General features: G+C 44.9%; 1 protein-coding gene across 13 annotated transcripts in view; it reads right to left on the reverse strand.

The window, feature by feature from the left end:
* The window catches only part of DLC1 (DLC1 Rho GTPase activating protein), a 369,945-nt gene that overhangs the window by 30,911 nt on the left and 325,049 nt on the right, over nt 1-13,985 (reverse strand). For 2 of the 13 annotated variants that reach the window (XM_036997359.2, XM_036997353.2), the window contains exon 1: nt 10,510-10,833. The exons of 10 other annotated variants lie outside the window; for them this stretch is intronic. In XM_036997359.2, the coding sequence (XP_036853254.2) occupies nt 10,510-10,546 (37 nt within the window). In that variant the 5' untranslated portion in view covers nt 10,547-10,833. One more of the 13 variants, XM_036997372.2, reaches the window with a different exon arrangement.

Here is a 13,985-nt window from a genome sequence, read left to right on the forward strand (position 1 = left end):
TTAAATAGAATTCTAAGGAAAGGGAGCCATGTAAGAAAATTCAAGCCATCTTCTAGATTCCTTGGATTCCCACAAACACGACAGCCTTGTGGCCAAAGATTCATGGAACTGTTGATGGTTTTACAGCCACCGAGAGGCACGCTAGCTGTGTGAAAGGCAGGCAGTCTTTCTGATCCAAATCAAGATTCATTCCCCTTCCCTGAACACTCAGATTCCTTCACAAGCAAGAAGATCCTCTTGGGTTCTCCTGCCTCCATCAAGGTGGCCAATTTTACAGGACTGTGGGCAGCTGGCCACCAACAGCCCATCTTTACCTGGCAGGTGGGTTTCACAGGGCAGCCACTGGAGAAGCAAACCCGAGCCTTAAAAGCTTGATCTCAGCAGGCTCTCAGCCCTGATGCAGGGAGGGGAGTTTTCTAAAACCATCAACACCACCCACTCCCAAGGACTCTGATTTTTTCAGTCTAGACAGCTTATTTTTAAAGAGGCTTCCCAAGTATATTTAAGGGAAGCCAGGATTGAGAGCCACTGAGCCAGACAACATTCTTCATATCCATTTTCCTGGGCTCTTCCCCGGATGACCCTAACAGCCTCCCAACTGAACTCTGGTTAGTCTTGTCCTCCCCTGAGCCCCTAGATTCATTTTTATAAATCACATCATTCATTAAGTCACTCTTGTGCTTACAATTCTTCAGTGACTCTCTACTGCCCTTCAGACATGATCCAAACTCTTCAGCAGACCCATATATTTAAGGAAAAGAAAGAATTCACTAATATTTTTCTTTTTTAAAAAACAAACTAAGCACAATGACTTGATCCCTTTCTCTCTACAATTAATAAAAATAAGTGTTAAACCCACACAACTGCTGAAGACTGGTTGCCAGGAGTTACCTATGTAAAATGACGATTCCTAATTGGGCTCAGTCAGATAGCAGAAGGTATATATTGGTATTTATTAAGCTCTTATGTTATCTGTTCATAGCAAAGATTTTGACTAGCAACATTCATTCCTTCAGGTGCTTAAAAAAATTCTAAACATCTGCTGTGCATATTCTGAAAGAAACCAGTTAGGAGCCTTCTGGAAGAGCAGTCCATGATATTTCAATTTCTAAGGATGTTTGGCCGAACAGTAGCTGGCCCAAACCCATCCTTAGGTATATTCTAGTACAGTCATGCATTTAAGTGAAGCTGATCATCCTTCAATTTTCCCTTCACTCAATATTTATTTATTGAACATCTACTCCGTGTGTTGCCAGTGTGCTCAGGGATGGTCAAAGACACGGGTTCCTGCACAGAATCAGGAGGCCACACGGAAGGGTACTTGGTGTCCGATGGTCCTCTACTTAGGAAACATCCGGTTCCCTACGGGCTAGTCTAAGGTCCTCAGGTTGAGTTCCCAGTGACCTGGGCCGGCCAGCACTGATGAGTCCCTGTTTCTTAGGTGAGAACCAAGGGCAACACACCGCAGCTCCCAGCTGCACCCCGTCTGCCACCCCCACTCCCTCAGGCTGACCAATCCAGTCCTGCAGGTCCCCTTTCACTGCTCCAGACCCCTTTTCCTGCTTTGTTTTCTCATCTTTCAAAACACTTATTTATTACGTGTACTTTCTGTCTCTGCCCTCTGGAGGCTCCCAAAGGGCAAGTTTCTTCGTCTCTTCTGCTCTCTGATACATCATCCCAAGCACCTACCATAGAGTGGGGTATACAGCTTTTCAGTAAATAAAATTACATAAAGACATAAACCACAATGTGATTTCTGTTCTGGTGAAGTGGTCTTAATTTTTCTGACCAGGATCCACAATAAGAAATACATTTTACATTGTAACCTGGTACACACATGAATGTATGCACGTATAAATGTGTGTATATATGCACACATTCATGTACACAAATACGTGTATATATTAGCATGTGCCTTAGCATATGAAACATTTCACCAAATTAACACTTACAGGAGGGAATTCAGGCTTACAGTTTTCTGTTCCATTGTAAAAATGTTACTCGTTACCTACCAAAGCCACCAGTTTAAAATGCATTATTATCACACATAGCTTTTTCTTGGAGAGAGAGAAAGAGAGAGAAAGAGAAAGGAAGGAAGGAAGAAAGAAAAGGAAAGGAAATTAAGAATTTCTGCACAGTACAGAGGAAATGTGATGCATGAATTCAGAGGTAGGAGTGGGAGGGAGGGAGGAGGTGCTTGAGCACGTTTTATGCTTGGTGTTTGTTTAAAGAGGAGTTATAATCTTTATAATTTTGTATAAGACTGGATGACGGGAGAGGAGGTTTGGAATAAAAAAGACAGAAATGCTAGGTGGAGAGATGCCAGAGCACATGTGTTTTTGAGAGCGAGGCAAACAGTCTGCATTCGCTGTAACTTGAAATAAAGGAAGGGAAGTCAGGAAGTGGAAAGCAGGTAACCCCACCAAGCCACCAATGAGCAGCCACGTCATTTCCTCAGATGTAAAATAGCTTTCCATCTGAGTGTCCCCACTCTTCCCAAGGATCCTTGCCAGAAAGGGGGCAAAGTGTCCCCTGTGACAGGTCAGGAAAACAGTTCCAGAAAGAACCCACTGCTTACTTAAGTAGTAGTAAGAATATGCATGTTCCTGGACCTATTTCCTCATCCATAAAAGCTGGGATTTCCACAGGCTTTGTAATTCCACAAGTTTCTGACTCAGATTTCCTTTATGCCCATTCGCCCTTCTTCCTAAAATGACTGTTAAGAATAGGTTCCATTTCTATTCTTATTTTTCCACATTTGTCATCAGTTATATGAGGACATTCTTCTTCCCTCAAACAATCAGAACAACAGTAACTGCTTTGAATTCCCAATTCTATAAACTCACAGACATTTATTGTTAAAATTTCTAATTTGTTTTTTAACGGATCAGTTCCTTAATTTGTCCTTTGACGCCTATGTTCCTATTACAGGGAATTCAAAACGCGAAATGTTTTTGCTTATGTGTGGGTTTACATCCCTCAAAGCAAAATTAATCTTTATAGGAAGAAAACACTGCAAATCCAAAGAAAACTCTTGGCTTACTGACCTTTTATACTTCTGGTTTGGTTATGGCCACTGCCTCCTACAGCATCGGTGAGCTAGCTGGGGGCTGAAATGCATCCTGGAGCAACCTCTTTACCCTTTACAAAGGAGAAAGCTGCTGAAAGTTCCGGGTAATCTGTTTAGCGTTCCAGAGCTATTCTGCTCTATCAGGTTAGAGCACTTCCTGTAAACCTCTGTAGTATTACCTCCCTTTTAGAGGTTTGAAAGTTACCCTCCCTTTTAAGGCACCAGACGCTTTTCAGTACAAGGTGAGAAACTGGAAGATTTGGGGAATTTTCTTTTTTAAGTGTTTTTTTTTTTCTTTTTCTCCTGCTTGAGTTTTGGGGGAAGATAGGTTGCTTTCTAGTAAAGAACATTCCTAGAAATAATATAAAGGGGGAAAAAAGGAGCTATTTTCCCCAGTGATGTGATGACAACTTAATAAATGGCCTTTGCTTTGAAAGAAGGAAACCTTGGGAGACACACCCTGCAGGCCTGTACTGGGATCACGTGCATGACAATCGGGCAGGGCAGAAATGAAACCAACTGAAATTCCCTTTGGGGTCATTTAGATCTCATCTTCGCAAAATACTGTTATTTCACCTAAAAAAAAAAGTGTGTTCTTTCCTTGCAGAGGCAAAGAGCTCTGTATTAATTTGAGCCCACAGCTGTCATGGCTCTATCAGGCACTCCAGACTTAAACTGAAACACTAATTTCCAGGAACAGAAACTATCTCCCAACTAATCAAAAATCAGCACTCATTACACCCAGCACCAAGTAGCAAACAGAAATGAAAATAGACTATTAAGGAAATGGATACTGCATCATCATATTTTTCTATTTCATTTCAATCTGGGGTGTGTACGATAAAAAACCTTGGTTTACACCCATATACACACATAATTCTAGTATCCTATACCAAATATTTATGCATTTCAAACCACGCATGGCTAAGAAACATGATTTGAAATAGCTCTTAAAATACCAAGCCCTTTAAAGATGACAATTGCATAGGTGAAGAAAACAATTTCAAGAAAGGAAACAATCTAAATGTACTTTTAAGGGACCTTATTTGTCTGAGTCCCATTTTTTCACAAAGTGAAGCAGATGTTTTAAGATTATATAATCCACTTCCTTTATAACTTATTATTCAAGGCAAAATACCTTGGTCACAAACCTAAAATAACTCCCCCCCCCCATAATTAAATATTGGCAGGCACCTCAGTTCTTTCTTTTCTGTATGTTAGCAAAGCTTATTAGACTAAGCCCCCTCCCTGCCCTCAAGTTTGTTTGTCTCTTGCTGTAAGTCCTACGGTGCTATAGCAAAGAAAACAAAAATACTGGGCAAATTGTAGTGCTACAAAACCTTAGATTAGAAATGAAGGGAATAGTGAGGAATTCTAAAGAAACTCTTCACTCAAATTTTAGTCCATTCTGACAGAGAAAAGAAAATCAATATAGAGTGAAATACCAGGTTGCCTTATCAAAGATCAAAGAAAATAAAACGTGACAGATACTGGTTCATATAAGTTGCCTCCAGCTATTCCAATGTTTAACCTCAAACAGGAAACACTATTCAATTTGATTTTCTCAGTTTTGTGCCAGGAAGTGTAAGAAAAAATAAGGTTTATTGTCTTCCCGGTGAGCTAAAGAATTATTTTCATGGAAATTGCTTGTGGCACCCAGCCCCCCAAAAACACATACAATCTGATGGTCAAAATTTGATTCACGTGTATCTATTTAGTTTTGGAAGGTTTCTCATTTTAAAACTGATAAATTTTTCCTACCAACACATTAAGATCCTCATTTTGTTTACACATGTGGGCAGGAAGGGGTCTGAGGTTCCATTCAACTCACATATGACCTTGGGCTAGTCACTGAACTTCCAGGCATCTCAGCTGTTCCTCAGCAGGGAAGAGGCGATGTTTTTCCAGGCTTCCTTTGCCAAGTTCTGGAATTTCCTATGAAATTACTTTTACAAATGTACAAGTGTTACATAAGATCCTTTTTCATGCTATACAGTTTGAAAAAGGGAGCTCTATAGAGATGGTCTCTTACAAGTCTGTGCTTTCTCTAGACTCAGGAGGTGAAGATGATTTCAGAATTTCAGCATCTTCTATCTACTTTGTCACCAGAGTGTGACAAAGGGCTAGGCATGGCTATAGTTGCCGCCCAGTGCACGGGCCACAGGCCATTTCACCTCCAAGGTCCCTTGCTCTATGGCTCTCTAAGTGCTGCAGCCTGGGAAATGCTCCAACCTTAGGGTGTGGAAAACTTTTGTCCCTCAGACATCCTCCAGAGGCTCCTGCCAGGAGGAGGAAGGCGCCTTTCTGACAAGCTCCAGGAAGCAGCCTCCAATCCTCTCTGCAGGACACTCAAAGGTGGGGCAGGGAACAGAACAAAATGTGGATGGGAGGTGTCAAAGGCATCTGAGGACTCGGGCTTCACTGACCTCAGCCTCCAGTTAGTTTTTGATTTTTCTCTTGGGGATGGGCAGGGGTAAGACAGGAAAGGCCCCCAAGCGGAAGGACGTGTGAATAGAGAAGGAGCATATACTTTCCACTATGAAACTCAGTCTAGTAGCGGAATAAAAAAACAACGATGAATGATGGATAGAGAGTGATTTCCACTTCAGCAATGTATACTATTGACTTTTGCAAGGTATAATTTTCTTCCTTTTGGAAAATAATTTTCCACCTTTTAGGAAATAATGTCCTAATAGGCAGGCATTTTCAAGATGCCGTTTCAATATTTTCAGGGACATTGGGAGAACACTTTCCCTTAGAAATACTATTTTAATATACTTACACTGAAGAAGGCATTATTTGGCACGGTCAAAAGAAGCTAGAATACGTAAAGACAGCCCCCTCCCCCAAATGTTAAAGACAGAGGCTCCAGAGAGGGGATACAGAAACCATGAATTTGTCAATCCTGGACTCTAACATTATAGCTACTCAGTGAGCATGAGCTTCCTGGGAAACCACGATGTAAGTATAAGGCTCTATCTGGCCACCAGATAGTGTTTCCTAAATTGAATCAACTGCCAGATTAATCTCCATAAACTGTATTCTATAGCCACACACGCCAGGCTGAGATCCTTGCTCCTGCACCTATAGTGGGTGATGTTAGGCAGGGATTCAACCCCCTAAGCCTGAGATTCCTCATCTGTAAAATGGGAACACTTACATCTGCTTTGAGGAGTTGCTGTGAAGATGAAATGTGACAAAGAAAGCAGATTACATGAAAGATTTTATCTTCTGCAGTATTATTACTATGCCACTAATAGCTTCTGGATTTTTTATAAAAATAAAAAAAAAGGTATCTTAAAGAGAAGACTTAACTTGCTTGTGACGGACTCTAAAACTACAGAGGACAGGCTTTCTTCCTGTCCACCATTAATTATGATAGCAAGGAGGGAATAGCTAGTGAGAAAAAAGTTAAGACCCAGGAGCCTTAATTAAAAAGTCCTCAGCAGGACTATTCCCAACTCCTTATCACTGATCATGAATAATCCTTAACAATAACACCGGATCCCACAAGGAAAGAACAGGGAGAGCCCTTCTCAGCTGGGAATCTTACCCCTTTTACATTAATTAGGTTTCTGACTAATTTGAGGTTGAAAGAAAACACCACTGACCACACTCATACCAGAGACCCATCCCTACGAAACACTTTTTAGTCCTACAGCACTTTCTTTCTTAGAGGAATTACCCTCGAGTCTCCAAATTCCTTCATATGCAATGGACACAGGGCCAGATAAAAAGACAGTCGTGAAGTCTGCTCCATACAAGGTTTTTCCTTCTCATTTCACGGTCATGGAAAAGAGGAACTTGAAACTTCACTTTTTAGGACACAGTGTTTTATCTACCCTTTCTGTGGTTGGGCATTAATTCACTTTGACCATCACAGCGAGGAAAATTTTTTATGTCCTGAATGCTGTACAGATCATTCCTTTGTATTACAGCCCTACAACTTCAAAGTTACATATCTTAGGGGTAAATTCTGCTACAACAAGCACTCACAGACACCGAGAGGAATGACTAAGTTTAGAAATTAAATTCTCTCTCCTCCACTTGATCCCAACTCTTATCATTCTAATCACTGGACTCTGCAAACATTAAAAATGAAAGGCTGGTTTGCTTTGTAATGTCAAGAACAGGCTTGGCATGATGGGAGCCTCAGGCCAGTCACCCAATGGGGCCGGGTTTTGCTATAATGTTCTGAAGCACTGAGAGCTCGGTCTTTAGTGCTTTGCAATACCCAGGGCGGAAGGGGAAACATCTGAAGTTATTTTTATTTTTGCAAGTCTTCTGGTTGTACAGGGTAAATGCAGGGTGGGTCAAGTATTGTCTGCAGCCCTTCAGGGGTCTGTTTTTTTTTCTTTTTTGGAATGGTCTCATTTCCGTCTTCCTGTTGCTAGGAAGGAGAGTTAAGCATGAGGAACTTGTGTTTAGAATACTGGACCATCCTGTCCAGCACAAGGCTCTCTTAAAAAAATGTACAATTCGCTTCACCCACTGTACTTTGGATGCCCCCATTCTTCTGGACCAAATCACCCTTCCCTGAATATTTTCAAGTTGCATATTTACTTGCCTAAGTCATAAAAATACCACTCTCATTTGAACATTGCATCACAGCTTAAAATCTCCATGGGGATACCAAGGGAAACCCAAGTACTTATTTTTGTATTTGAAACCACCTCTTGGAATCCCACCAAGCCTCTGACTGGAGGGCATCTCATGAGGGCCTCCCATAGCCCCTTCAAATTGCATGCTAGTTCGACAAATAAAGAGTTTCCGTAACATACACATTTTTCACTCACTTCACAGTAACTTGTTTAAAATCATAACATGGTTTTCTCTTCATCTGGTATATTTTCCAGAAGCAACCAGACACCCCTTTGTAATGTGAAAACAGTCTTAAACTTTGCTTGGTCTTTGCTCTTTGAACTATAGTATAGAACAACTACATCAAAATAAACAAACCAAAAAAGACCTTAGGTTAAAGCGCCACTGGCCTTTCACCTTTGCTCTACAGGAAAACAGTTTGGTGGGTCCAGTGTATTAAAACCTGGAACACTGCCTTCAATTAGCGATGGTCAATTGCTTAACTGTTCAACCTTTTCACTCTTTAAGGAGTAAGTGGTGTTTCTCATAAGATCTACAGTTGGGAAGTTAAGACACAGGTAAGGAACTGAGCTCCTCATTCATTCTAGGGGAAGATTTAAGTGGGAAGCTACTTGTTCTGACTTTTCAGAGTCAGGAAACCAAGTCAGTCCTTGTTCTTGACCTCCTAACAGGTTTGGTGTAAAGGTGTCACTCTGCTTGAATTAAAATCTGTTTTTGTCAACAGCAAACTTTTAAAAGCAGCTGGGAGACAAAGTCAGTCTGCTGTGCTTCATATTTAACTCTAAACAGTAGTGCTAATGAAAAAAATATGCACCCAGTCTTGGGCCACGCTGTAAATCTGGCATGCCACAGTAACAGTCAACACACACAATCGCCAATATTTTCTCAAAAAAAAAAGTCTCGAAATAACTTCTGAATGCACATCTGCTAACTATTTGACACTCATTCCTTAAGACTTTAGTTCTTCTATTAGGGGGGCTGTTGACTTACAGGGTACCCCTCCAGCCATCTGCAGCAGTCTGCAAGCCAAGATGGCACTGGGTGCCTCCATTAATTCCACACTTATGGTCTGCAAATGATCTCTGCTGAGGACCAGCCTGCAGTCCAGATGGATGCTGAATTCGTCAACCTCTTGGAGCTGCTGATAGATTTACATTCAGAGTTCTACTGGGCTATTATTTTCCCTCATCCCTTCAGCAAACAGAGTTGGAAAAAAAAATGTAATCTGAGACTCAATTTTCTGCTTTCTCCAGAGCTGTGATTTTTTTTCTATCCAAATGCATCATATAAGCTACCCTCATGAATCTTTCCGTACTAGAGGCTGTGCCTCCGCTGTATTCCTCCACTTCACCAACAGTGTCTCAAACAGCCTCTGAACCCTGAGCAGAAGCCCATGTGCCTACATGGTGGTTGTAAAGAGCCTCACTCAAGCTGGGCTAAGGCAAGCTTTTCTTCTTTGCACTTCAATGACGACATGCAGGGGTTTCCTTCTACGGTAATTAGCATAAATTGGGCTTTTGTGGAACGTCAGTACTAGACACTGTGCTAAGCACTTGTATTAACTCCTTTGATCCTCAACCTCCCCACGCGGTGGATACAGTCATTAACCCCGCGTTGCAGGTGAAGGAGGTACAGAGAGGTCTTAGCACTTCCCAGATTCGCCCAACTAGCAGGCTGCAGCCCCAGGAATCTGAGCCCTCCAGCCTCACCCGGGTCCCCACTTGTGCCTCTTTCAACAAGCGCTGTGAGCTGGAAAGACCCGCGGAGACTCGGTAAATTACACGTGGCAGGGCTGGTGTGCTGCGGCCAGGCGGTAGCTCCTGCCCAAGGATCAAAGGCTCAGTCCGTGACATTGGGATGGGGACAGGGACACAGAGCGGGGCAGGCTTCCAAGAGACTGTTGCCTCGCTACGAAAAAGGTCGGGCTGGGCGGCGTGCGTCCTTCCTTTTGCCCGCCCAAGGACTTGCGCCACCTGGGCGTTCCCTAGGAGCCAAGGGCATCTCCACGGGGCATTTTAGGGAACCCCACTCAGCACCCCAGCACGTGAAGGCACATTGCAGCGCCCCCAGCAGAGCCCATCACGTGCAAGCCACAGGCTTGCTAAATAGCCAGCAGCCACCACACGGAGGGCTTAGATTTAAATCAGAGTTATTTTTCCAACATTTAAAATATTGGTGGTGGTGGGGAATGGTTTGAAATTAAAATGATTCTTTCGGTGAATTTACTTTCAAGCAGTTCTAAAAACACAAGTGTCACTATGGTCTAAACGCCCCTAAATAATAAATTCTCAGGGAGTCCGTGCTGATTGTGGACTTGTATGGTAAAGGCCAGCAAGTCCGAGCGCTGCACTCTCTCTAAGTGCAGAGACGCAGAGGGGCGGTCGCGCCGCGCCCCTGGGAGCCAGAGGCCACCGCCTGGGATTCAGGGTAAGAAGAGCAGGGCCTCCTGTGCAGCGGGCTGGAAGCCGCCAGGCCCAGCGCCCCACGCCCCACCCCGCACCCCCAGCTCCAGCGGCACGTTACCGTGGGCTTCACTTAGCTCGTTGCTGTCATCCCCCAGCCCACAGCCCTTCCCGCACCCCGAGCAATGAGTAGCCAGGGGTCATTACCCAGGATTAAGTCCTCCCTCCCCAGACTGTCCCATTTTCCCCAAACTCCACCTCCTCCACTCCGAGAAACTTGGGCGACTCGGTCCCGAGCCTCCTCGGAAAGGCTTTCAAAAGCACAGAACGCCAGGCACCGACTTGACAAGGCAGGGTGACATTTCCTCCGCGGCGGGTCCCCTCCGCAGCTGGCTCCCGCTGCTGGCCTGACGGCAAGGCACAAGTCTAGCTTACGTGTTAGGATCATGATGTCCGGCTTCTCTCTGCACATCAAGTGCGGCGGGGGGCGCCAGGCGCGCAGCGGGGAAGTCGAGGCAGCCCGAGGCAGCTCGCCTCCTGCGCGGGGACCCACGGCGGCACCCGAGACACGCGCCCTCGCGGTCCTCAGCGCATCCTTGCTCGCCGTTCCGAGTGCCTGGCCAGGGCCCCAGAAAGAACGCGGTGTTTCCAGCGGTCGAAAAGGGAGCGCGCTCAGGGAGAAGGGAGGAAAGCCCGGGCGCGGAGGCTCCTGCTGCGGAGAAGTTCGGCCATGGCCCGGACGGGAGCTAAGCGCCCTCGCTCGGGCGGCGGGACCCCACTGCCTGCCGCGCGCTCCGCCGGCCGCGCCCTCCCGCAGGACCCGCCCCCCGGGGGAGGACCCGGCCGGGCGCACCGGCCCCTTCCCGCCGCCGGGGGCCTCCGGCCCCGCCCCGCGCCGCGGGCGCCCAGCCTCCTCCGCCCGGGGCTGGCGGGTTCGCCTCTGGCCTCCTTGTCCGCCGCGGGAAGCGCCCCGAGGTCTCCAACATTGGCCTCGGGGGCGAGGGCAGAAACTGTGCGCGCACGAGACGTCTCAGCCGGACTCCAGGACACCGCACATTTCCCTCTTATCTTTTTCTAGGAAGCCTGGCACACTTCTCTTTCTTAAATCTCTGATTCTTCCCTTCATCCTGGTGGGGACCGCATACATTCGGGGGACCGGAAGGAAGAGGGGATGAATCAGTGTATCCTCATAGGGGAACACGGTACCTGTCCCTTGGACACTCATCCTTCATTGCTAAAGCCCACAGGGTACAGAACGCAGGCAAATAATAGCACTGCCTTAGAGCGGGATGGACCCTTTACTCTGCAGGAGTTGAGGTTCACCTCTCCGCACAGTGACAGCGTGTGTTTTCCTATGGCCTGAGCCACAACCCAATGAATGCAGTTCCTGCAACTGGCAGGACCCGCCCCTAGAGTGCAGAATTAGAAGCTCTGCTAGTGAGAGAATCTGCATGTTTACAAGCCTTCAGGTGATTCTGATATTGTGCAATTTGAGGGCCCCTCATATAATAGGAAGACTCATTTTTAAATATCACAATGCAGTACAATCTCTGTAAGATTTTTAAAAACCTGGACTGGAGGTTCCAACGAAATTTATTTTGGGGCTAACTGATGCTTTCTGCCTATTACTTCTGGGCAGAGAAAACTACTCAAACCTATTTGTTCAACAAGAGCATTTACTATGTGTCCAAAACTGTTTTAAGCTCTAGAGAGATGCAGCAGTGAGAAGAAAGGACAAACGTCCCTCCCCTCCTAGTGGGGACGAGGTACAATAAACAAAATAGACAAGCGAAATACATTTGGTCGTGTCTTAGATGGAGATACCTGAAGTGGGGCAGGTGACAGGGAAGATGAGGGCAGAATCCGTTTTAAAATAGTGTTATGCAAACAGAAGAATTTAGCCTCTCTTAATGATCGTGTAAAATGTATTGATTTCATAGCCATGTGTTAGTTTACATACACCAGACTCTTGGTCACCTCAGTTTTCCAAAAAGAAAATAAAAATGCTAACTCCACCACTGGCTCTCTAATTTACCCAAAACAGAATTTGACTCTCAAGAGTGGCATCTCACACCTGGGGCTCTGCTATTTAACAGATGTTCCCGGTGCTTTTACCTACTTACAAGTGCTGGGGGCACCCAGGTAAGAAGGGCACGTCAGCCTCTGCCTGCATGATGTTTAGTTTGGTGAGGAGGCAACACGGTGCAGATGGAACGGGGATGCTGTGAGCACCCAGGAAGTGGTGGCCTGACCTGGCCCAAGAGGATAGGAGGCCTGGGCCCTCTGAAGTCTGGATCCTGGAGGAACTGTCAAAATGCTCGCAGTTGCCAGCAAGGAGAAGTGTGATTCAAAGGGAGGCTGGAAAAGGGCGGGCAAGGACTCTCACTTCCCTCCCTGCCTGACTGTGTTAAGGACTGTTTTATCCTTAACAGTGATGAAACAGTGAGAAGCCATTTTCATGGACAAAGGTATTGCGTGAACAGATCTGCATTTTGAAAAGATCACTCAGGTTGCAGTGTGTACTTCAAACTTAGAAAATAGGAATATACCTCCTACACATTCTGATTTCCCTTATTTATTAAAAATGCAAACTTAAAAATATAGATATTCTTAGCATTTCCTCCAAAGCATATAGATTCTGAGAATAAGTTCTTAATGTGTATTATTAGCTGGGTGAAGCTATATTTTAATTAGGCTTCCAGGAGTCTGTGTAATCCTGAGATATTACCCCCCCACCCCCCACAGTATTCATTTTTCCAGAATAATACATGCTAATCTTGTTGTCTCTTCTTGTTCCAGCCCCATTCCTGTCTCCTTCATTATTGATGTTGTCATCTCTGGATCCTAAGTTCATTACATCTCCCTGGAGATTTCTGTTGTGTGGATTGCTCATCATCTAATCAGACTAACTACTCTAACAGCATTTTCCTTGGTGATGTATTGGTTTGCATTTCACTGAATCTCATCGTCTTCCTCCATTCTTTGGCTTACTGACACAGCCTGTGTCCTTGGCCAAACCTCAGTTTTCAGTTTTAATTCTTACGCCTGTTAGCAATGGCTGTGCTACATTTTGAAGGTTGCTGTACTTGCAGAATATTGGTTAGAGCAGGACTTTGGAGCAGGCCACTTACTAGCTGTGATGAGCACATGATGTAGACCCTCAAACTTCGGTTTCTTCATCTTTAAAAAAGGCGGTTTAAATAATGCATATCTCATGGGGTTTTTAATGAGGATTGAACAAGCTAATGCACACAAGTGCCCAGCCCATAATAAGCACTCATTAAAAGTAGCCATTACTGCTATATATTACTAAGTGGGTGCATCAACAGAAGCATTCGATTCCTATTTAAATAATTATCCAGGAGAAGATTAAAACAAAACAAAACAAGACTTTGACCTTAACCTTTGTGAGTCTGGGGAGCCTTTACAAATGGGGGCAGAAAGGAGTGAAGTCATCAAAAGTATCAACCAACATGGTGCATTAGCAGATGAAAGAGGGTCCCCGAGACAGCCCGGAGTCCTTCCTCTTCATTTAACCTTCAACTCGTCATCTAGGGCTTCATCTTTCTGTCATAGGCAGGTGACGTTAGCCTGGGCTTGTTAGCTGCTGTGCATTAAGTGAGATCTGGGTATCGAAACGCTGGACTCTAAGAGGCAGTGATCAATGTGGCCCTTTTCCCCGCCAGCAGTCTTTGGTCCCCCAAAACCCCTTCAGTACGGAGAATAAAAACCACCCCAAATTATATCAGGTCTTGTTGCTATGTAAAGATCTGACACATGCCCTGTGCTGTTTACTTCCTGCCACGCACTTGACGGTTTCCACGCTCTTCCTGGAAGCTTTGCGCAGGGGTATCCAAAGCCTGTCTATTTGGATGTTTTCATATTCAACTGTGGTACTTACTAAGGCAAAA

Source organism: Manis javanica, chromosome 12 (assembly GCF_040802235.1).
Source record: "Manis javanica isolate MJ-LG chromosome 12, MJ_LKY, whole genome shotgun sequence".
NCBI classification, from domain to species: domain Eukaryota; kingdom Metazoa; phylum Chordata; class Mammalia; order Pholidota; family Manidae; genus Manis; species Manis javanica.